General features: G+C 37.4%; 1 protein-coding gene across 2 annotated transcripts in view; it reads left to right on the forward strand.

Moving 5' to 3' along the window:
* SHLD2 (shieldin complex subunit 2) overlaps positions 1 to 25,542 on the forward strand; it is an 83,098-nt gene that overhangs the window by 45,289 nt on the left and 12,267 nt on the right. For both annotated transcript variants that reach the window (XM_043596787.1, XM_043596786.1), the window contains 5 exons: positions 2,463 to 3,999; positions 8,058 to 8,165; positions 14,183 to 14,377; positions 14,540 to 14,674; positions 20,710 to 20,916. In XM_043596787.1, coding sequence (XP_043452722.1) covers positions 2,526 to 3,999; positions 8,058 to 8,165; positions 14,183 to 14,377; positions 14,540 to 14,674; positions 20,710 to 20,916 — 2,119 coding nt within the window. In that variant the 5' untranslated portion in view covers positions 2,463 to 2,525. The remainder of the gene's footprint in view (positions 1 to 2,462; positions 4,000 to 8,057; positions 8,166 to 14,182; positions 14,378 to 14,539; positions 14,675 to 20,709; positions 20,917 to 25,542) is intronic.

The raw sequence follows: 25,542 nt of genomic DNA on the forward strand, positions 1-25,542 counted from the left end.
TGAAGAAGGGAGCAGAATGGTACAACAGTTGGAGCAGCAAAGAAGGTGAGGAATAACAACATGAGAAGAAATGGTAGCATGTTTCTATGTGGATGGAGATGCTCCAGTACGGAGCAAAAAAATAACGTAGGAGCAAAGGGGAGAATTGTTGGAACCTGAGGAAACACAAGGGAATAAGATCTAATGTCTAAGTGATGAAGAGATGGCCTTGCATCGAAGCATGGATGGTCCATCCATAGTAACAGGAAGGTGGGCACAGTATATAATATGACAGGGGTGGGTTGGTAGGAATGTTGTTGAGAGCTTGTAAATGGAGATGGTGGTAGCATGGTCACCAGCTGTACTCGAGGACTGGGGAAGAGATTCTGGAGACTTAGAGAATGAAGAGGTATGAAAGAGCTCCTTAGTGAGTGAGCAGATAGGGAAAGATAGATTCCTAGGTACCACTTGGAGGTTAGTGGTAATGAACTTAAAATGAGACTAATTTTCAGATGAAGGTGTAATTTTTTTTTCCTAGTTACTTCTAGCCCATGGGCTATAGGTGCAGAGTAGGTGGTGATTCAACCAGTGTTTGAGTTCAGCTGGGCAAATATCTTAGTGAGGAGAGCAGTAGAATTAGCGATGTGTGCTAGGGAGTGATTATAATAATGGGCCATAGCAGCTGAGCTGGTTAAGGAGGGAAGTGAAGAATAAAGCTGTAAAAATGTGGTATGTATGATCAGTTGTAGATCCTGCACGTTCAGAAAGTTGTTGGAGTTGTGCATTTAGAGGGAGTGAGTAGGAAGATGGGAGAAGCTAGTCAGAGAGTTGAAGGTTTAAAATTGAGTTTAGGGAAGGGTGTGCAGTTATTGATAATGAGAGGGTACGTGACTATACGAATGGATAACTGGGGGAAGGTGGAGAATACAGTCAATGGAGGAGAAGAGGTCAAGGAGTCGAGAGGCCAGGGATCATCCACACTGATATTGAAATCATAAGAATTATAATTGGATAAATTATTAGATTTGGAAAAGGTGACAATGAGTGAATCTTCAAGGATAAGAGTGACAGGAGATTATAGTTGTCATTTCTTGATGGTTCCTCCTTCCTATATACTTCCATACTTCTATATGGACTTTTCACGATTTGAAAACTTATCTTTTTACAAAGGACCCTATACTCTAATCAAAAGTCCTTAGTCATACCATGGTTTTTCATAACTCTGCCTGTTACTGATGCTGTTTCCTTTGTTTAAGTGCTCTTAGCCACAGTGCTTGCTTTCCGTAGCTGCGTTCTTCCCTGGCTGATGGTCGTTTCCTGTTTATAGTCTATAGTATCCATTACATTATTTTGAGAATGTTAATTTACACTCACTATTTTTCCCTCCTTTTTGTTTTTGTTTTTTAATTTTATTTTAACTTTTTTATTTTAGAGAAAGAGAGTGTGTGAGTGGGGAAGAGGGGCAGAGGGAGAGAGAGAATCTCAAGAATCTCTACACTGAGTGTGGAGCCTGACACGGGCCAGTCCCACAACCCTGGGATCATGACCTGAGCTGAAATCAAGAGTTGAACCCTCAGTCACTCAACCTACTAGGCCACCCAGGCACCCCTCCATTTTGTTTTTTTAAAACCAGGCTGACAGTTCCCTTAGGCCAAGAGCCTTATCTGTCTTTTTGTCCCTGGAGCACTGTGAAAGAGTTCTCAACAAACTCTAGGACTGGATCTCTTTAATAAGTTCCCTTTGAAAGTCAGTTATGATCAAGTAAATCATGGTAAAATTCTTCATTTTTACCTTAATGAATAAGATGCTTTCTTAGGTGTACTTATATCAGGTGCCACAGTTAATGAAAAAAGTTTAAATTATAACGAGTTTCTTTTATCCATGTATTACAAAATGACTACTCTTAATTCTTTGTATTTCAGAGAAGATTTAAAAATACAGAAGTAATTATTATGCTAACAGATTGGAGTGAGCATAGATGACAGTCACTTCTACATCTTGAAGAGAGCCTCAAGCCTCAGTTTTTTAATTTTCTCTCGCTTCCCGTTTGAACCTTCTATTTTGGTCTCAGGAACTAAGTTCACAGTTGAAGGAAGGAGGCCCCAAAGTTACTGAGATAGTCTATGGAGTGAAGAAAACAGGAAATTTAAAGGTGATTGTAGTACAATTAAACCAATGCTTTATTTTTCCTTCTCTACTAACTTGTTATTTAAATGTAATTAAACACCATTTGATGTCAGTGTACTTAGCTTTATTTTTTTTGTAGTCTTTTTTTAAGTATCCCTTTTAATGTATTAAAGAGTCTTCATGTGAGGATATTTTCTGGCTATTTTGATTTCCCTTTATGATTTCTTGTATATTTATGCCTTTCGTAATTTAATGGAATACCAAAATAAACAACCTTTATTAATTATGTTTTTGATGACATATAATAAGTTAATATATAAAAAATCTGACAAAATACTCATTTAAATTTTTTTCAGAAACTATGAGTGGAAGATCTCAAGTCCACATTTTTTTGGGGTGCCCCAGGTGGTCCACTGAACATGACAATGTCACAGGAGCGAACTTCTTTAATATCCGATGATGACCCCTGGAAAAAAATTCAACTTTTATACAATCACCGTTCTTTACATCCGAGGGATGAAAAAGGCATGCACGAAACTCTTGAAGACTATCAAGTCCTAGAAGCTGTTGGCCCTCCAGATCTCCCTCGTGGTCATTTTTTAACAAAGGCGATGAATGAACCTGTTCATGTGAAAGAAGACTTTACACATTGTATTTCTGACACGGAGACTGGAAAATCCCAGAAGAGTCACCTCTTAAGGGTGAGTGATATAACTAGTTCTGATGTGCAAATACGTGAACTTAAGGGCAGAGTTCAGCATTTAACTGAAGGTGAAAAGTATCCAAAGCTTTTCAGTGACAATAAGAAAATCACAGATGAACAGCACAAAGATCAGTCAAATACATGTGGTCAAAACTTTCACAAAAATGTCTTTCAGTTAGATCATAAGCATGCTGCTGCACTGGATTTAGTCTGTGGTACAGAACACATTCATACAGGGCCGGGAGCTGTTGAAACAGAATGTGTGCCAACCGGACATTATGAGGGACAAAACCAGTGTCTAGGGTTCTTTTCCTTGAAGACGGAAGATAAGCCAAGGTCTGAACCTGTTAGAAGGGTCTCAGACCTTAAAATATCTACTGATACTGAATTTCTTAGTATAATGACTGCCAGCCAGGTTGTTCTTTTATCTCAGAGGAGGTATAAAGGACAAAATTCTAGAAATAAAGGGCCCGTAAGTGTGGAGATTGAACCAAAGGCAAGTGATGGGGAAATAAGGATAACTGAAGATAGTTTGATTCAGCCTAATAATGCTTTTGCAGGAGATGAAAGTGGACAAAACCAAGCACATTCCCTTGAACTCTTCAGTCCTGTTTGTCCTGAAACAAAAAGTGGTGACACTCACGTGAAGCCTGATAAAGGTCTTGAAGAAAATATAGGATCTCAGGAACTTTTCAATTTTGAAGACAAAGTGCCCCCCAGTGATGTATGTATTGAGTCCTATTGCTCAGGAATACTGTGTTCCCAACTAAATACCTTCCAGAAAAGTTCTACTAAAAGAAATTGGACCTCTGAAGATAAATTGGGCCATTCCAAAGCTCTGTCTAAAGCCTTCCAACCATCCAAGAAAATTAAGTTGGTTTCTGATGCAAGAGATCCTACTGCAGCAGTGGGCCAGAGGCATGTGTCTAGTTTTAAGGGGATTAAAAAGACATCATTAATAAAAAATTGTGATTCTAAAGGTCGGAAGTATAATTGTTTAGTCATGGTATTATCTCCATGTCATGTGAAAGAAATAAATATAAAGTCTGGGCCAAATTCTGGCTCTCAAGTGCCTTTAGCAACGATTGTGGTAACTGACCAATCAGAAATTAAGAAGAAGGTCGTTCTGTGGAGGACTGCAGCATTTTGGGCACTTACAGTGTTTCTTGGAGATATAATTTTGCTCACAGGTAAGGTCATCATGGGATAGTGGTAGCTTAAAGCTGTAGGCTTTTCTGCACTCCCACTTTTACCCCGCCTTTTTACCGTTTGCCTCTGTGGGAGCCAACGTGGTCCAGCCCCTTCCAGCATCTGCTTTGGTCTCCTAACCATTGCCCTGTATCCTGTGCTTTGCTGTATCTGGGCCCGTGCTCTAGTCTGCTTTGTTCTGAACCTCCCTTCCACTCCTCTTTTACGAAGCCTTCCCTGGTTGCACCCCTCCTTCATTTGCTCTGTTAGCAATCAGGTCATATCATCAGGCTTGCTCTTTGTTTTCTTACGGCTTTGTCTACGTGTGTCTTATTTTTAAGCCTTTTCTTTATATTAGCAGTCTTATGAAAGGAGAGTGTTTCTACTCCTTACTCCCTGATAATGCTGTGCACATCGCATTCTTAGTGAGGGATCAGAGACAGATTTTCTATTGTGTTTTTAATTACTAAAATTGTATTAATCACATTTGGAAATGTGGAAAGGAAGACCTTTTGATAGTAAACCAGCCTCATGTCACCACTGGTAATGTTTCGGAGAGTTACCGTCCTGTTGTTCTCCCTGTGCTCCTTAGAATGTGTATTCGTACGCAGAGGATGGTTGATGTTTATTGGGAACTTATTTTGTGTTTTAAACTTTGCATGTATGTCAACTCATTACAACAACTGTATGAAAAAGGTATGGATTATTATCCCCATTTTTTACTTTGAGGAAACTGAGACCCAGAAAAGTAAAGCCACTTACCCAGTTTCACACATCTAGGAAGTGGCAAAGCCGGAATTTCACCTAGACTCTGGAACCCATACTCTTACTATATACTTGTAATCATTAAGAACATTCTTTTTTTTTTTTTAATATAACTTATTGTCAAATTGGCTAACATACAGTGTGTACAGTGTGCTCTTGGTTTTGGGGGTAGATTCTCATGATTCGTCGCTTACATACAACATCCAGTGCTCATCCCAACAGGTGCCCTCCCCCTCTCCCCCACCATCAACCCTCAGTTTGTCCTCTGTATTTAAGAGTCTCTTAGGGTTTGCCTCCCTCCCTCTCTGTTTGTAGCTATTTTTTCCCCCTCTTCCCTTCCCCTCCAGTCTTCTGTTAAGTTCCTCAAGTTCCACATATGAGTGAAAATATATGATATCTGTCTTTCTCTGACTGACTTATTTCACTTAGCATAATACCTTCCAAGGAACAGTTTTTACCTTGCTTCTTTTTCTGACATAAGAAATCTAACATTGTGTTACAGGTTCTTCATTAATTGAAAATAAATACACATTGTATTAGACCGGAGATACCAGTCATTTTAAGGATGAGTCCCAGACTGGGAGGAAACTGATTAAGCTCAATAACGTGTCTAAAGAAAGAATGTGGTAGAGAAGAAGAGTGGTGAGCCTTAGAAGCTTGGAAAAAGAAAACATGAAGGCAATCATTAGTGGTTCCCACCTAATGGCTTGCTGGGGGAATGAGAGCCTTGGCTATTGTACATTAGGTGCATCAGGCTGTACATCAGGTGCAGCCTCTAATAAGGAGATAAACATGGGCTATAACCTGTAGGCCCAGCACGGTCCCGTCCCACTGGCAATGTCATCTTATTTGTTGGCAAGGCGGTTCATCCAGCTCCCTCTGTTCTGATTCAGTGCTCACTGAGCTGCCCTTTGCTTATGATCTGGCTTCCCAGGTGTGAAACTGCCTACAAGGTAAGAATTGGCTGCCAATGTTGTTTCTGTGGCAATTAATGCCTCAGTGAAAATTAAAAAAAAAAAAATTGTGTTATGGTTTTTTTTGTTTGTCTCATGAACCTGTTTAATGTGAGCTTATGTTGCAGAGCTGAAATCTATTTTGGGGATGCTGACAAAATCAGATTCCCCAGACTATAAAGAGAGAGCTGAGCCCTGGACTGGTTATTTTACCAAGGCAATTACTGTCACTGTGTGGTCCCCATAGGAGGACTTTTCCTGGCAGATGGAAACTCAGACCTGCCATCTCTGTGTTTTCCCCTAGTGTCCATACGGTTGTTAGCAACTAGGTAACCTCCTGTTAAGTGACTTTACCGCTTTACTTAGCCATTTTCTCATTATAGGATATTTAGATGATTTCTATCAGCACCTTTAAAAATAATATCAGGGTTTTTTTCCCCCCTCTTTTACCTTATTTCCTTAGTAAAGTAATCTAGTTCATCAATTTCTGAATAAGTTTCTTTTGTTTGTGCGGACAGATGGAAACTTCATGGAAAACAGAGAAACCTATACTTTCCTAATTAGGTAGTAAAATTATATTTACATGGAAATTTGTAGGTAAAATCCTATTTTAATTAACAGCATCCAATTGTACATTATTATATCTCTATGTTGGATATCTCATACTATCTACTGATATACACCCCAAAACTGAAAATTTTCCCACAGCAGATGTATTCTAGATCACGTTCCATTCAGTAACAGTTGACCTTTTGCTGTTAGACTTTCAGCAATAGAATGAAGAGATGCTGTAAGTAAGGATGGTCTACGGGAGACTGCTGACCAGAATTCAAAGAGGACCTTGGGCCCTATCTGTGGGAAACCACAGATTTTTAAGAACAAATAGGAGAGGCTCTAGGGCATATAAGTGAGAGGGAATCAGGACAGCCAGGAGGCAAGGGCTGGGCCATCGATTCCACTCCACCCTGTCACCAGTGATTAGCAAGTCACTAACCCAACATAGGTTTTACAACCTAGTTTTCCAAAGCCTGTCCTTGAAATTTCTTATTTGTTCCTTCCTGAAGAGCAGGCATCCTGATGGTCAGATTATGAAGAGTCTAAAATGCTGTCCTAGCTATTTCTGACCAGGCAGAGGGGAGCTGAGTGTTTTTTAAACTAGTTAATGGATCACATTAATGTTCGTGAAAAATTACTCATTGGCCCTGGGGGACATGGATTGGAGGTGGGAAGGGGACCTACCAGGAGAGAAAGGAATGGACGATATAAAATAGCACTGTCAAGGGCCGGCGGGGAGACTCACGGGGCAGTGTTCAGCAGGTGGGGGTTTGGAGACGAAGGTGGGGAGGGAGAGGTAGACGTTCAGGATGACTTCACATTTTAATTTACCTGGCTAGCTCCACAGTGCCAACAAATGAGATGGGTAATGTGAGAAGAAAAGCAGGTTTGAGCAATTTTTGCATTTGGAGAGCCAATAGAATATCCAGTCAGGAATGTCTGTGAGGCAGTTGTGGATAAATGGGTAAGTGGGTTTGAAGCTGGAGAAAGTGTCTGGCTGTAAATTTGGAAGTGACTACTTGGAATGTGTGCATCCTTGTTTTTCTTCCTTATTATCTCAAAAATTGGCTACTATTAGGATATCTTTATACCTCTAGCATTTTATGCACTGTTTATATTCTTTTATGCACTGTTTATATTCTTCCAGAGATTGATATGTCTCTGTCTCTAACTTACAGTTTTGCTCTACTTGAAATTGTTTCTACCTGTTGGTATGTTTAGTTCCATTTTATGATTCTTCTGTATCCATTTTAGATCATAGAGCTCTCTTTTTCCTATTGGAAAGTGTTCCTTACCTCCAAAATCTTTCACTTTTAACATCTGTAGATGAAGATTACCATGCTATTGAGGGGAAAATAATCCAAGTCCTTTAAGGATGTCGTATATTCATATGTGTTTGTGGCAGAAGGGGTAAATGCATACTAATATTATTTACTCTGTTAGACACTACTGTTTTGGAACCATTACTTTGCTTCCTGCCCCTAAATGATTTCCTTTTAATTTCTCAAAATAGACACTATAACTTTTTTTTTTTTACATGAACAAAAGCCATTAAACCATTCTTTGTGGAGCAGTGAGCTTCCATATTGATAGTGTTCGAATATACAGAAGTAATTCTGTTGTTGCTATTTTATCATTTTGTGGCTTTAGGCAGATGATTTAACCCACTTGAACTTTAGTTGCCTGGCCTGTGAGAGATGTTAATAATATTTTGCTATGATTGGCAAGTTAACCACAGTGTGAAGGAATTTATGACATGATCAGAACTTTTGTTTCCCCCTGTCTAGATGTTACTGTTCATGAAGATCATTGGGTTGGTGAGACAGTACTACAATCAACTTTTACCAGTCAGTTGTTAAATCTTGGGAGTTACCCGTCTGTCCAGTCTGAAGAATGTAAGACACGTTTTAAATGTAATCATTTCTTAGTATTCAAAAGTATATATACATATTAGAAAAAAAAGTTAAAATAGTAATTTTACGAAATGTTTTCTAAACAGGTTAGCTGGACAGTATTGGTTTATTTTCTTTAGTAAGACTGAAAATAGAATTTATAAAAATAAAGTTGTACATTGTAAATCATATTTGTTTTAAGAAATATTGGGGTTCAGTTTCCATTTTCTTACTTTTCTTAGAATGTCCACATAGTGGTAGTTCTTAACCTTTTAGGGAGTCCTAGCTCTCTTAGAGAAGCTACGTGCCCTTTCTCCAGAAAAATAGACTTAGGTAGATAGACACAGAATTTTGCACATAACTCCAAATGGTTCCCTGGACCTCTAAAGTTCTCTGTTGCCAGGCTAAAGTTCTCTGTGGGGTTCCCCAGCCTCTGGTTAGGAACCCTTGAGGTCGTGAGAAAAGCCTGGGCCTCCCAGTCAGACAGTTGTGGTTTGAATCCTTGTTCTTCAGTCCAGCACTGCAAGGAAAGACTACCTTCCTTCTCTGACATCCATTTTCTCTTCTTTAAAATCAGCACTGAAGAGCCCAGAAGCTATCTTTTTCTCCAAGAAATAAAAAAAAAAAAAGAAAAGAAAAGAAAAGAAAAGAAAACAAAGTAAGGGAGACAGTATAAACTGGTAGTTATAGTCTCTGGAGTCAGAGCAAGATTTGAATCCTGGCCCTACCACTTGCACAGTCTGTGTCTTCCGGCAAGTTACTTAACCTCATTGTACCCTTGTTTCCTCATCTGTGAAATGGAAATTAAAATACATACGTAGCTTATAGGGTTGCTGTGAAGATTAAATGTGAGGTATTGAACCTGCATGTAATATATTGAACCATGAGGTATTGAACCTGCATGTAATATATAATAACAATACAGAAATATTAATGGGAGAAACAGTAAGCAAAATGTATCTGATGGAATACTGAAACAGTGTCATAGAAAGATAGCCATGAGTACATAAGAATACACTGATTTTACAAGAGATTAATTAGAATAACAAGAAAGTTGTGTGACATGTATGGAAGGTACAGCATATTCCAACCCGTGAATAATAAGTATTCTCAAAGGAAGGCAGGGTAAGTAGAAGAGAGTAACAACAGTTAGAACAATAACAAAGGTGTTTGGAAAGGGTTAAGATTTCCCTGTTTCCGAGGGAAACTAGTCAGCAGACAATCAGCACTGACATGATCTCAGAAAATAACTAAAGTTTTGTTCTTCACCTACCCGGTTTATATGTATGAAGTGTTGACGTTGTTTGAGGCACTGTGCACCGGGGGTACAGGGGTGAACAGTGTCCCCCTGGTGCCAGCCTTCGTGGCGCCAATGTCCCTGTGTGGCGGGCCGATAAGGAAGAACCTACGACATGAGGGTGATCATGAATGCTATGACGGAAACTAACAAAGGGCAGAGATGGGAATACCATAGATCTGGCTGCGAAGGGCTGCTCATGGAGCTGAATTAGGGAGTTAGGAAGTAACTGCAGTAGTCGAGGTTGAGAGATAATGGGTGGCCAGCAGAGATAATGAGAAATGGATGGATTTGAGATATAGCTTAGACCAGTTCTATAGAAGAAATAGAGAAAATTATTCAAAATTAGTTTAAAAATTATACAAAAATGTTGCCAGGCTCACATCGTTTCATAGGAGAATTCTACCAAGAGACCAGATAGTTCCAGTGCTCTGAAAATTCTTCTAGAATATTGAAGAAGGAAACTTCCTAATTCCTTTTATAAAGTAAGACACTGACACCTAAACCAAAGAAAGACATTACAAATAAGAATACAGACTAGTATTGTACACGCATACAAAGTCTAAACAAAATATTAGCAAACCAAATCTAACACTACCTTAAAGAAATAATGACCAAGTGAGATTTTTTCCAGAAATGGAAAGATGTGTTTCAATATTAGAAGATCTATGACTATCATATACCATATTAATAAATGGAAAGAAAAATTGTATGATTATCTCCATAAATATTGACAAAATTGAGCACCCCTTTATCATAAGAAGCTCTCCAGGAAATGGAGTTGAGGGATACTTTCTCCTTCAGGATCAATAAATATAATATCAATCCAGTGGTAACAGTTACAATACAGTTGATACTGTGTCACTAAAACAGATGTATTTAGTCCTAATGCCAGTATCTTATTTAATGGAGAAACACTAGAGGCATTTCCACTAAAATCCGGAACAAGGTAAGGATGTACACTATTTCTGCTGCTCGTTGCTCGTTATCATGATACTGGAGTTATCAACCAATACAAGTAGACAAGCAGAGGTATCTGGATGGGTGAAGAAGAGTAAAAACTATACGTGCAAATGCTTTTGATAACATATCAGAAACACTCCAGGGAACGAAAGAATCAATTCAAACGATAAAGGAATTCAGTGGTGCAACAGGATACTAAAATTAATGTTGAAGCCGTCACTAGCCTTCCATACACAAACACTGAACAGAGGACATGATGGTAGGGCAAAAGTCATTGGTGAAAGCAATAAAGAAGATACTTCGGAATACATGTAACAAGACATTTTCAAAGCCTATATAAGGAAAAAATTTTAAACACTCCGGAAAGAAAGAAAGACAAGAAGAAATGGAAGCACAACATTCCCTGTTCCTGAATAACGTGACTCAACATTATAATGGTATCCGGTCTCCATAAGTGAATTTATAAATTCAGGGCCGTCTCTATAACAATATTGGGAAGCCATGCTATGGCATATACAACTTGATACTAACCTTCGTATGGAAAAACAAACATGCAGGAATATCCAGGAAAACATTCAAAAAGAAAAAGCACAAGGGACCATGCTTATGAGACAGGCATTAAACTGTAAAGCCTCTATAATTAAAACAGTGTGATACTGGTACATAAATAGACAAATGGACCCGTGGAATAGAACAGGAAGATCAGAATTAGACCTGTATACATATACTTTAGTATATGACAAAGACGTTATCTGAGATCACTGAGGTAAAGGTAAACTTTTTAATAAATGGTGGTGAGGCAACTGGGTAGCCATTTCGAAAAAAGACAAAATTAGAACAGTATCTCACACAAAATAGAAGAATAAACTCCAAGTGGATTAAAAATCTAAACATAAAAAAATATAACCATTCAGTTACTAGAAGGAAACATGGATGAATTTCTCTATCATCTTGATGTAGGGAACACTTTCTTATTATTTCTCAGAATTCGGCAGCAGTTAAAGAAAAAAAAGACAGATAAATTTGACTGTGGAAAAATAAAATTTTGCATGCCCAGAAGCACCATTAACAAAGCCAAAGGACAATCGGCAGACTTGGAGAGAGTATTTGCAACATACACCTAGACGAAAGGCTAATATTCCTAGTATAGGGAGAACTCTTACAAATTGAGTGACAAAGGACCTGATAGGAAAATGGGAAAAAGACCTGAGTCATTCAAATTAAACCTACACAGAAATTTTATTTCTTACTATCAGATTGGCAAAAATTTAAAAATATGGTAACACATGCTGTTGATGAGGCTGTGGGAAAACAGGCCCTCTGACACATTGCTGGAGGCAATGAGAATTGCTGCAGTTTCTGGAGAGATATTTGGTGATACAAAATTACAAAGTACGTATGTACTCAGCTTTCAACCCAGCAAGCCTACTTGTAGGAATCTGTCCTAAAGATACGATTATAACAACATGAGGCAGTATTTGTAATTGCAAGAGGGAAAAATTGGAATGCCTGTACATAGCAGAATGGTTGATTAAATTGTGTTACATTTCCACAGTGGAATACTATGCATAACTAAATTATTTTTATTATTATATTTTATTTAAAAATTAAAATTTTTTAAAAAAATATTTATTTATTTTTGAGAGAGAGAGTGAGCATGAACGGGGGAGGGGCAGAGAGAGAGGGAGACACAGAATCTGAAGCAGCCTCCAGGCTCTGAGCTGTCAGCACAGAGCCTGACAAGGGGCTTGGACCCATGAACTGTGAGATCGTGACCTGAACCGAAGTCAGGTATTTAACTGACTGAGCCATCCAGGTGCCCCTTAAAAAAAAATTCTTTTTAACGTTTATTCAGTTTTGAGATGGAGACAGAGCATGAGTGGGGAGGGGCAGGGAGGGAGACAGAATCATTCTCTGAGCTGTCAGCACAGAGCCCGATTTGGGGCTTGAACCCATGAACCGTGAAATCATGAGCTGAGCTGAAGTAGGATGCTTAACTGACTGAGCCACCCAGGTGCCCCATTATTTTTTCTTTTTTCTTTTCTTTTCTTTTCTTTTCTTTTCTTTTCTTTCATTTCATTTCATTTCATTTCATTTTTTAAAATTTTATTTTTGAGTAGACTTCACACCCAACATGGGGTTTGAACTCACGACCTTGAGGTTTAGAGTTGAATGTTCTACTGACTGAGTCAGCCAGGTGCCCTGAATTATACACTTTAAAAAGGTGAATTTTATGCACATGAATTATATCTCAACAAGGCTGTTATAAAAATACTATTCTGATAAAGATAATTTTATGCATGTGAGTTATATCTCAATAAGGCTATTATAAAAATATTATTCTGATAATGGATTTATACTTCATCAGACTGCCAGAGGCATCTATAATACATAAAGGAATACAGACCCCTTTCTCTTTACCTGGAGATATACCCCCTTCTCCAATTATTACCTAGAAAACTCCAGGACATTTTTCCAAAATCCAGCTCAAATATTTCTTCAATAAAGCCTCTTTCCACTTGCCTGGGCAGTTGATTTTGTGTGTTGTTAGAATGCTTCCATGTATCTCTTATACTCTAAGCCCTGTGTTTGTTACTGACTGTCTCTAGGTTGATAATTCTTCTGTGCAGGTATAATGGCAGGTATACAGACAAGGTATATCTTTGTATCGCTAGAACCTGGCATGATGCCTGGCACACAGTGGATGGTCTTCTGATGAGTGAATGAATAATGAGGCTTTCGTGTGGCATAAGAAATAAATTAGGAGGAGGGTGTTAAAGGGAGAAGGAAAGAAGAATTTCTTGTTTTTTTTTTTTTCTACTGAAATCGGCAAATAGACCCAACCTTCTAAAAAAGTACGTAAGTGCCTTTTGCTAAGATTGTATTTTGATCAACAATCCACCATATATTCAAATACACCTCCCTTTCCTTCAAGGAAATTAAATTTTAATCAGCAAACTTATCAATGTGTGCATTTTATTATATGTAAATGTATCTCAAAAAATGAGAAAAATTGAGACAAATAATTTAAACATAGGAGAAAAACATGTAAATGGCATAATGACCAAAGAACTAAATAACTGTTCTAATAATCAAGGGAATATGCCAGTGTAGCACATGCTCACATGCCACACGGGAGCTGGAGATAAAAACCCTCTAAGTTCAGGGGAAGAAGTCACTGAGAGCCTCTCCATAGTGTATTCTTTGTAGTATTTGGATAGGTTGAGAGGATGGCAGCATTGTAGCCAGGGACAATCGTAAGGACAGAGGCATAGAAGTGGGGAAAAGGAAGACATGTTCAGGGAGGGTCAGGTAGGTGACCCTTAAGAGCATTTCACGTGAGAAATGTAAGAGCCTTGAGGAAGAATAGCAGTGGTTGGGATGGTCATGGAAGGTGTGAGCCAATCAGACTGCAGGGATTAGGGGACCGATTGGGTATAAGAGGGTAATGGAGGAGTAAAAAAAAAAAAAAAAGAAATACTGGTCTTAGTTAATTGGTAGAAAAATGGAACCGAGAAGGGAACAGGGCAAGTTATTTCTGGAGATAGTAAATAATTCTAATTCCGTTGGTTAAAAATAATCAGGCTTATGTTTTGCATCTAAACATTTAAGAATAAGTTACATATTTGTAGAAATGAAAGCGTGGTTTTTACACTTAATCACACTTTACAAGATAAAATGCATTTCTAAGAAAATACTGTGTTTTCAAGAAAATATAATTTTGCCATCTTTTCTGCATGTGTGTGTTTTTCTTTCTTAGATTCCAAGATAGTCAGTGATGCTGTACTTCAAGACTTACTGGCATACGTGTCTTCAAAACATTCCTATCTCCGAGATCTTCCTCAGAGGCAGCCTCAGAGAGTGAGCAGTATAGAATTTGTAGAATTGGAGGAGCTGCAGCCGGACATGTTAGTCCATGCGGTGCTGAGGGTTGTTGATATCACTATACTGACAGGTAAACACTGGGGGCTCCTTCTCAATTTTAGGTTATAAAATAATTAAGATACAAGACTTTCTTAGGATATCATTTGGGTATCACGGTTGTATTTATCATGAGACATTAGAGTATGGTGTCACCTGTGAGAGAGTAATGCCAACTAAAATATTTCTTTTCCAGAGGCATTATACAGTTATAGAGGACAGAAGCAAAGGAAAGTTATGTTAACAGTGGAACAGGTCCAAGGTCAACATTATGTGCTTGTATTATGGGGTCCTGGAGCAGCCTGGTACCCTCAACTTCAAAGGAAAAAAGGTAAATACACCAAAAAACATTTAATTTATTTATAGTTAGGTAAATGATTAATGCTTATGAGCTTCAGATGAGGAACTTCTTAAGAGATTAAGAAGGGCTGTGTTTGAAATAGTAGGTGGTCATAATTGACTATTCTTGAGATTTCTTCTGTTATAATTTTATACCTCCTGTAAGCAGTTTAGTGATCTGAAAAGTCCTCTATAATTAATGGTGGTAGAATAAAAGCTTCTACTTATTCCCAGGTATACTACTTTACCTTTTTAGCGAAGGTCTTATCTCCTTCAGGAAATGTTCTTTAAAATTGAATTCTGGAGAAGCTTCTACAGTTTTTATTCAGCCAAAGTACCCTGATAAATAAACTTCTCCCTGGTTATAAGGCAGATGTTAGGGGAGCTGCATTAACCCTTTCAAGTCTCAATGTTACTGTTTAATAAATGAGCGCATTCCAGGCTTTTGTACCAGTTGTTCTAAAAGCGCGGACTATTAGCCATCCATAGAATGTTCGTGTTTAAAATATGACCCACGATTCCGTTTTCTTTAAAGCAGGACTTAATAATAATTTATGATGTATTTAATTAAATGGAATTGATGTTTCAAGAAAATGATGTATCTTCATTTTGATATTGTGAGATTCTTTAGTTGTAACAGTCAGAGATAGTTTAATTAGTGGCTTACCAGTCATTTTATCCTGCTAAATTAATCTACAGATTGATTAGGTGTGTGACTTTTTTTTTTTACCCCAAAGAGTTAATGCCTCTTCCCAAACTTCTACCTACAAAATAATTATCTAAGGATACGATCTGTCACATTCTCTCTTTTAATCATTAATAGCCCATAACCAAGATTTGAGATAAGTCTGACTTTTGACTTTCATGTTAGGATCAAACAGCAACAAATATTTGTTCAGTTGAGAAATCCGACAAACACGTGTCAGTGATAGACCAGCCATCATTATTGACCATTATGTCAGAGCTGGGAACATGAGTCTAGTGCATGCGGGACAAAATGTAGGTCAAAGGTGTTATTCCATTGATAATGGAGCTGTAGCCAAGCACACTGCTCTGTGCTTAATGTGGATATTCTTTGAAAAGTAGTAGTTCTTTGGTTAATAGAAGAGACATTCCAGTTGTCTCTAGATAACTCTATGGTATTTAGGTTAATATTGAAAATTTGTGAGTCCAGGAATTAAGATACAGTTGTTCTTTGTTCATTCATTCATTTAGCATACTTTATTCATTACCATCACTTTTAAGTTATGATATCCACCTCAATACCTCAAGATTATTCTTTTTAAAATAGGATAATACCAATTTTGAAGGATCATCTAAGTAAGTGATTCTCCCTTCAGAAATTGTTAGCATTTTATGTATTCATTTAGGACTTCTTGAGGCATTCTCTATATTAACCTCCACACTGGGCACTGGTTTTACTTGTTCCTGAGGATAACAAACTCACATGTAGGTGATATAATCAGAAATGACCGTCAGGTAGTTGTTACTGAATACTGGAGATCACAGAGGTGATGTTTTGGGGGAAGAATAATAAGAAATCCCAAATTCACATTCTTTTGAAATATGCATGGGAATTTGGGATGCCTCATATGTAGCAAGTGTTGATCACAGTCTAGGTCCTAATGAGTGTGGGTACATAAAATAAGCTATTCAGAAGTGAATGCCATTCTAATGCAATATTCACCTGAAAGTATTTAATAGAAATTTAATACTTTAAAAATGTAACAAATTATAGTAAATCACTCTTGTGATATTACTAAATAGGCAGAGTAATGCAAATGATCCCAACATTTGTGATTATACTTCATGCAAAATCATAGTTAGGTCTGCATGGAAGTTTGAAATCTATTCACATCCTTAATTCATGATTCAATATAAAAATGTATTACAAATTGTCTCAATACCAGTCTCCCTCAGACTAACTAGTCCAACCTGCACATGACTCCTCTCTGTTACTTGAACTTGCTGATCTTTTTCTTGGCTTGGATCCTGAATTTACATGTTTCCTTTGTCCAGAGTGCTTTCCCCTGAAGCTCCCTGCGTGGATGGCTCCTTCATTTCTCAGCCCCAATTTCATATTCTCAGAGGGACCTCTCACACATATGCATAACCACTCTCTATCAGATCAACTCTTTGAAGGCCATTTGTGCCACTGAACACAATCAGGATTATCCACCTTATTTGCTTGCTTGAAAACTGATTTTCTCCATAGATTAAAATTTCTATGAATACAAGCATCCTGCCATGCTTGTTCACCACTGTATGCTCATTACACAGCACTGTGCCTGCCCTCATAGATGTTTTCTTCTTTTTTTAATGTTTATTTATTTTTGAGAGAGAGAGAGAGAGAGAGAGAGAGAGAGAGAGAGAGAGACAAAGTGTGAGCGGGGAGGGGCAGAGAGAGAGGGAGACACAGAATCCAAAGCAGGCTCCAGGCTCTGAGCTGTCAGCACAGAGCCCAGATGTGGGGCCGAACCTACAAACTGCCAGATCATGACCTGAGCTGAAGGCAGACGTTTAACCGACTGAGCCACCCTCGTGCCCCTGTTTTCTTTATGAATAAATGAATTAAGAATAAAATACAGATTAAGCAACCAGTCAAAATTCCCAGTCTTTAAGAAGTAAGAGACTCAAGTTTGAGGAGGAAGTAACTTCATTTAAAATGATAAGGAAAAAAACCCCACACATTTGAAAATGTCTGTGCACAGAGGTTTTGCAATCCATGGAATGTATTAAGAAATTACATTTAAACTTGGGCACAGAGGGCTTGTAGTTAGAACTGGACCTCTTCTCTGGGTAATTTCAGCAATTCAGGGGGATGTATCTGAAGTATACAGGAATGAATGTCTCAGGGTGCAGAGAGCAAGAGCGCTGATGGGTTCAGGGGTTCTTGGGACTGGGAGCTGAAAAGCTTTGTGGGTACCAGGCAGCTTCTCTGTCTGTCTGCTTTATTCACTCCTTGCAGACTTCCTCTGCTTTTCAACCATAGGGAAGGCAGCAGAAGATGGTTACTCTGTAGTTCCTGCTCTTACTTTTCCTTTTAACCTAGACCAGTGCCATTTCCAAATTCCTAGCACAGAAAATCTGATTGCCCGGATTGAATTCTATTCAATCAACTGTGGCCTCAGGGACAGGGTGGGAAAGTACAATAGGAATGCCTTAGCTTATTTCAGAGGGTGAAGGAGCAGTTGAGAAGGTCATTTGTGGTCTGGGTGGACACAGAAAGGTATTCACTACCAAAGATATGTATGTTCATTAGCCTGGAGAGATGGAAATGATGTTAATATTTAGTTTAAACAGTACATGATAAAATTGAAAATGAAATATATATGTATATAAAGCATATGCCGTATTGGTGCAATAATGGCAACTAAAAACATGGAAAAAGGAAAAAAATAAGTACATTATATAGTTTCATGTACAATAGGATCCCATTTTAATAAAGCGGGTATGTAAGTATGCGTATACATTAAAAGAATTGGAAATACTAAATACTAAAGAATTGGAGATACTAAAATGCTATGTGTGTTTTTTTTCTTTATGCCTCTAGTTTGAATTATATGGATGTGTGAATCCACATTTATTTTTTAAACCTTTAGTAAAAACTTCAAACTTAATATATACAAAATAATATAATGAGCTACAGTACCCATTATCTACTATATTAAAACATTGGCCAATCTTATCTATTACTGCTCTTTTCTTTTATTGTATAAATATTTTATAGTAAATATATTTTATTTATAATTAAGAAATAAAGGAAACTTTTTCCTTTTGGAAAAAGAGCAGATAATGTTTGAAATATTGAGCTAACAATTTGAGAAAAAGGAGAATTAAGTTTATACTTCATATTTGTGCCAAAATAAATTCCAGATGCATTAAAGTTTCAAATATCTTTTAAAAAAAGAAACCGTGAGTAGTAGAAGAAAATATAAGCAAACTTATTTGGTATCTAAAGATTAGAAGGTTAGGGGCGCCTGGGTGGCTCAGTTGGTTAAGCGGCTGACTTCGGCTCAGGTCATGATTTCGCGGTCCGTGAGTTCGAGCCCCGCGTCGGGCTCTGTGCTGACAGCTCAGAGCCTGGAGTCTGCTTCGGATTCTGTGTCTCCCTCTCTTTGCCCCTCCCATACTCATGCTCTGTCTCTCTCTCTCTCTCAAAAATAAATAAACATTAAAAAAAAAAAAAAGATTAGAAGGTTAAAAAAATGCAGCAACAAGAACCGTACATAAAAATCACCATATACCAAATTAAAAAGAAAGTGAAAAACCAGAAAAAAATACTGCATTTTGTCAGAAAATAACACAATAAGCAAAAGACAAATATCTGTAAGGATAAATGGGCAAGAGATATGAACAGAAAGTCCCCCAAAGAAGAAATAAAAATGGCCAATGAATGTATGAAAAAAATTTACTTACTAGTAATTGAAGGCACACAAATAAGATAATGACAGCCCATGATTTTTCTCCTGAGAAATTGATAGAGAATATGTGGAGGAACAGCTACTCTCATAAACTATTGGAAATGTAAATTGGCAAAACCTTTCTTGAGGACAACTGATAATGTGTTTGAAAATCTCAGAATTTGGAATACCTTTCACCTAATGATTATACTTCTAGGAATTTCTCATGGCTATAGAGATGTAGCTAAAAATATATTTATCACAGTATTGTTATAATAGTAAAGAATTGAAAAAACAACCAACATGCTTTAAATAGGGAATTGCTATAATAATTTTTAAGATTTTGGAATATCTGTGCCAAAGTATTGACATATTATGTAGTATTTTAAAATAATATAAAATAATGGGACGCCTGGGTGGCTCAGTCAGTTGGGCATCCGACTTCGGCTTAGGTCATGATCTCGTGGTTCATGGGTTCGAGCCCTGCATTGGGCTCTGTGCTGACAACTCGGATCCTGGAGCCTGCTTTGGATTCTGTGTCTCCTTCTGTCTCTGTCCCTCCCCTGCTTGCTCTCTCTCTGTCTCTCTGTCTCTCTCTCTCTCAAAAGTAAATAAACATTAAAAAAATTAATATAGAATAATACTTAAGGACATACAAAATATATTTAACATATTAAGTAAAAATCACATTGAAAACAACTGGATGTCCACAAAAGTGTTAACTGTGTTGATTTGGGGATGTTGAGGTTACAGGTGTTATTTATTTGCTTATTTAGCTTCTCTCATTTCTAAGCATGTATTTTATAATAAGACAAGCAAACCATTTTAAAAATAGCTATTGTTTTTAAGCAATAACTTGCAATATATATGATTTAGCTCTTCCTAACGATGCTCTGTCTGTACAGATTTACCGTTTTTAAGACTGTCCATTTTTCCAAACAAAACTAAGGAAAAAAACTAAGGAGGCAGTGTTGGGGAGGGGTGTGAATTAGATTTATTGCCTGAAGGAAACTAAAAATACTGTTTTATAAAAATAGCTGTTATTATTAGAAAACTTAGTGCTAAGAAATCTTTTGTTTTATTATAAAGTTGAATTTATTAATATAGAATGTGATTATTTGAAAAGGAGCTCTGTGCTACTGTGGTTTTAAGGATTCAAATTATTACTGACGGAGCTAAAAATACATGCAATTGTCTCTCAATGCTTTTTTTTGGTCCTGGAAAAATTAGCTAAATAAGAAAACAAAGGTGCTGGAAAATCAATGAGAGGTATTACTTATGGCAGACATGTGTCCATTTCTATGCCTTACTATTTTTAAAAATCTTTGCCTGTAGATACCAAAACAGGAAATAGCTACTCTGAAAAGCAGTTGGTTATGATAAATTATGACTGTTTAAGAGACCAGGAAATCTTTAGAAAACATTTTTATTAAAATTATCTCCAGCATCGTTATCCTATTGCCTTAAAACAGCGTTCACATTTTGTCTCTTTACACCCAAATTCCTTAGTGCGATAAATGTTGCATTTAACTGATTTAATCAGATTGATCTATTTAATTTGATTCTGAGCCTAGATTATTTCTTTTTTGGTGACTTTTTGTTTTTGTTTGTTTGTTTGTTTAAGATTATATTTGGGAATTTAAATATCTTTTTGTTCAGCGCAATTACATCCTAGAAAGCTTAGAATTGCATACAACATTTTGGTCATCCTGTGAGTGCCTGTTTGATGATGATATAAGGGCGGTTAAATTTAAAGCAAAATTCCAAAAAAGCATGCCCTCCTTTGTGAAGATGTCAGATTTGGCAACACACTTAGAGGATAAGCGTTCAGGTAAGATCTCTATATATGTAAGACACTGCTAGTTTAAGCTGCCATTTGTGGGGAAAAATGTACAATTGAACATAAAAGTGAAATACAGATCATCATAAATAGCCGAACCAGATATTTGCATCTTCTGAGCTTTCTGTCTACCAATCCTTTGAGGTTAAGTTGTAATTATTAGAGAATTACTTAAAAATATTTTTTGCATATTTATACAAGCCGTTCATCATTTAATAAACCGGAAATAGAAAAATGACCCTAACCAGAGTGACTGTTGAGATAAGCATTTTATCAAGTTTCTAAGCTGCTACCTGTACATGGTTGTTAAAATTTAGCATTGATATAGAATCCACGCAATTTGCTTACTGCTTAGTAAAATATAATGTACTTTCTGAACTCACGTATTTGTATGTGTGTGTGTATATATGGGTATAAAATTAATCCTCAGAAACACTACATGAAAGAATGGCTTGGAAATGGATTTTATTCATGTACACGCTTTCCATGAAGTTAATACCATTAAAGTAATTAGAGTGCAGTAGTAAAAGGAATGTGCTTTAGGTTCAATATGTTATACACTTCAGAATAAAGAGAGTCAAATAGTGAAAATAACTAGATAAAGTGATACAAGTGGAAAATACTTCTCATAAATTGCATTGGCTTCCTAAGTACAGAGATGATGCTAAAAGTATGCTAACTCCTAGTTAAAAGTATAACAAATTAGACGGCATTCAAGGCTATATTTAAGGTTGCTAAATGCCAATAATCAGTAAATGTCAGTGATCATCAATCTTGGAAACTAATAGAATGTTTTCTAGTTGTTATTGTAGCAATTGTTTTTAGAGGGGAAATGAGGGTTGAAAAAAATGGAATGTATCTGTAGGTTTATTGTTACATAATTTAAATTTTCTAATGAAGAAGAAAATATTTGGTCAAATTTTTTTTCTCAGAATTTATATAAGATTACCATTTTTGGTGCTTTTGTAGGTTAAGTTTTTAAGAATATCTCAGGAACTTTGGATCTTGATAGTAAGTTTTAATTTTATTCTCCTGTTTGCATGAGTAATTTTCTGAATTCTTATAGATGGTTTTAGATTTTATTAAATGCTAGGTGTGGTTTAAGTGAAATAAGATTATTTTTGCAATTCTAATAAAAAAGAATCTGTTCCAAAATGAAATGGGTTGAAGCTCCTAAGAGATCACATGCTAAGATTTTTAAGTTTATTTCTGGGACTTTTTGCTGGCACGCTATACCCCCTTTTGGTACATCCACAGAAACGTGTAAGTTGTATCATAGGCAGAGCAGAGGATCTATCAGAGTGCTTTTCAAATACGGCTCAGAGTGTCAGATTTAAAAAGGTTTTTAACTGAGTTTTTAGAGCATAATTTTCATACAGTAAACTGCCCTTATTTGAAGTATACACATTCACACTGGTGAGTTTTGACACGAAACCCATGAAACCATCACCACAGTCGTTAAACCATCACCAGTCTGCCCCTTTGTAATCTCTCCCTTCCACGCATGCCTGCCCCCTGATCCTTCTAGGCAATCAATCTGCTTTCTATCACCAGAGATTAGTTTGACTTTTCTATGATTTTTTATACATGGAATCATATATTATGTACACTGTTTTGTTTGGCATCTTTAAGCAAATTCTTTTGAGATGTATCTCTGCTTTTGTGCATATCACTAATTCATTCCTTTTTATTCTGTTGTATGAATGCACTGCGATTTGTCTGTTCATCTGCTGATGGACATCTGGGTTGTTTCCAGTTCTTGGCTATTATAAGTAAAGCTTCTATAAACATTCATGTATAAAGTGTTAGATGGACATAGTCCTTTCTTTTTTGGTGGGTAGGTACCTAGGAGTTGAATAAATAGCTGTATTGTATGGTAGATGTGTGTTTAATTTTTTAAGAAACCATCAAACTGTTTTCCAAAGTAGTTGTAGCATTTTACATTTCCACCAAGCAGTGTGTGGGAGTTCTGTTTTTCCCACATCCACGTCAACACTTGGTATGAGCATTCTTTTTAATTTAGGTAATGATAGGTGGTTGTGGTTTTAATTTGCATTTCCCTATTGGCTAATGATATTGAGCATCTTTTCATGTACTTCATTGCCATCCATATGTCTTCTTTGATGAAGTGTCAACTGAAATCTTGTGCCCATTTAAAAAAAAAAGGGCTGATTATTTTCTTATTATTGAATTTTGAGAGTTCTTTATATTCTGAATAAAAATTATTTATTAGATATATGCTTTGCAAAGATGTTCTCCTAGTCTATCACTTGTCTTCTCACTTGTTCTTTTAACCAGGTCTTTTGAAGGCCCTAAGTTTTGAATCTTGATGAACTCCAATGTATCCATTAAAAAAAACATTATTATTTTGAGAGAGACGCGTGTGAGCAGGACGCGTGTGAGCGTGTGAGCAGGACGCGTGTGAGCAGAGGAGGGGCAGAGAGAGAGAGGGAGAGAGAGAAGACCAAGCAGGCTCTGCGCTGGTGCTGTCAATGCAGAGCCTGACACAAGGGCTCCATCTCACAAACTGAACTGTGAGATCATGACCTGAGCCTAACTCAAGAGTCAGCTGCTTAATCAACTGAGCCACCTGGGTGCCCCCGGAACACTCTTTATTTGCGTTTAGTGGTTTGGTATAAAGGATACAACTCAGGAACAGCCAAATGGAAGAGATGCACAGGGCAAGGTATGGATGAAGGGGCACAGAGCCTCCACCCTTTTCAGGTTCTCCCAGTACCTCAACATGTTCATTAACCCAGAAGCTCCTTGAACCCTTTTGTTTAAAGGTTTTTATCAAGGTTTCCTTGTGTAGGCATGATTGATTAAACCACTGGCTGTTTGTGATTAATTCAGTCTCCAACCTCTTTCCACTCCCCAGAGTTTTGGGGGGTGGAGCTGAAAGTTCCAACTCTCTAACCATGCCTTGGTCTTTCTGGTCATCAGCCCCCTTCCCCACCAAGACCTGAAGCTGCCCATGGGCCCCCAGCCGCCCGTCATCATCTTATTAGCATACGGAAGTCACTCATCACTTGGAGATCCAAGCATTTTTTAGAGCTCTGTGCCAGGAACTAGGGACAAAGATCAAATATTTATTTTTTATTATATCATAAGATGGGAGCATAAATCCAGTCCCTTTTTCTACGTTGGCCAAATGCCAGATTAAAATTTTCTGACTTGTGTAGTATTAATTCACATATGTATGCATATATGTTCTCCAAGATACGACCATTATTAAGTCTAAGGAGAATGCAAGTGGAAAACAAAAACAGTAACACCTCTCAAAAAACCCAACTTTTAATGGAATACAGAGACTTATTCTTAGAGAAGAACTCCATATACCTAGTTCTACATTGCAACATTTATTAATACTAACAGTTAATTAATTTTTTTTAATTTTTAATGTTTATTTTTGAGAGAGACACAGTGTGAGCAGGCGAGGGGCAGAGAGAGAGGGAGACACAGAATTCAAAGCAGCTCCCAGGCTCTGAGCTGTCAGCACAGAGCCCAATGCAGGGCTCAAACTCATGAACCGAGAGATCATGACCTGAGCTGAAGTCGGATGCGTAACTGACTGAGCCACCCAGGCACCCCAATACTAACAGTTAATTTAAATTAATATTCCTGGGGGCGCCTGGCTGCCTCAGTCAGTAGAGCATGCAACCCTTGATCTTGGGGTCATGAGTTCGAGCATCGTGTTGCGTGTAGAGATTACTTAAAAGTAAAACCTTAAAAAATTAACATTTCTGGAAGATGAACACAGATGATAGAATATGCAAATTTTTATACTGCTTCATATTTATGCACCCCTCCTCTGCCCTCCGAGAGCACTATAGGCTTATGGAGCTGGTTGCTGCAAGAAAGTATGCCACAGGTAGAATAGGGGCTACATTTAACTTGGTGTCATGGAGAGGTCAGCTCTATTATCTACTGCTTACACAGAGCAGCTCCCTGCTGGAATTGAAGACATAGAAATAGATTTTAAAATAAAAATGACTATCATAAACACTAACAAAATAGGTGCTCACAGCTCTGAAGATTTGGTTTGGGGGCTGAGGCTGAGGATTGGGCATGTCCTTGCAAACTCTGGAGATGGACTCCCCGTTGTTAAACCATGCAGAGACTTTGTGCTGTACAGTCAGTCCCTGGTTAGGCTGTGTTCAGAGTGGTCCTTTTAGCCATTTTTCCTTCTCTTTGTGTTCACTTATGAGGGCTAAATTCATTGTTTCTCTCATTGTTTATGTGTTTTTAAGACAGAAATGGATAGAGTATATAGAAGTACAAGCAGTTTTTTCCTGACATGTTTCAGTTAAATAAAAGGAGGGAGAAAGGGAGCTTAACATGGGACAATTTCCTAAGAAAGTCTGTTCTCTTAACAAAACTTCACAGAAGCTGGATGGGGTGAGGCTGTGCCTGGCTCCTTATAAAGAAATGAAGATGCTTACTCAGCATCTGGTCCTTCCATCAGCAGAATGTCAGTACCCAGCAGGCTATAAGCCCCCTTGAAACAGAAACAGAAATAATGAACTTTTAATTCTTTTATAGAGGTGTGTAAATTTATAAAATGTTAGGAGTGATGTTAGTGTTCTTCTAAAATTATTGAATTCTTTCATCAATGTT

The sequence above is a fragment of the Prionailurus bengalensis genome, chromosome D2 (assembly GCF_016509475.1).
Source record: "Prionailurus bengalensis isolate Pbe53 chromosome D2, Fcat_Pben_1.1_paternal_pri, whole genome shotgun sequence".
NCBI lineage: Eukaryota > Metazoa > Chordata > Mammalia > Carnivora > Felidae > Prionailurus > Prionailurus bengalensis.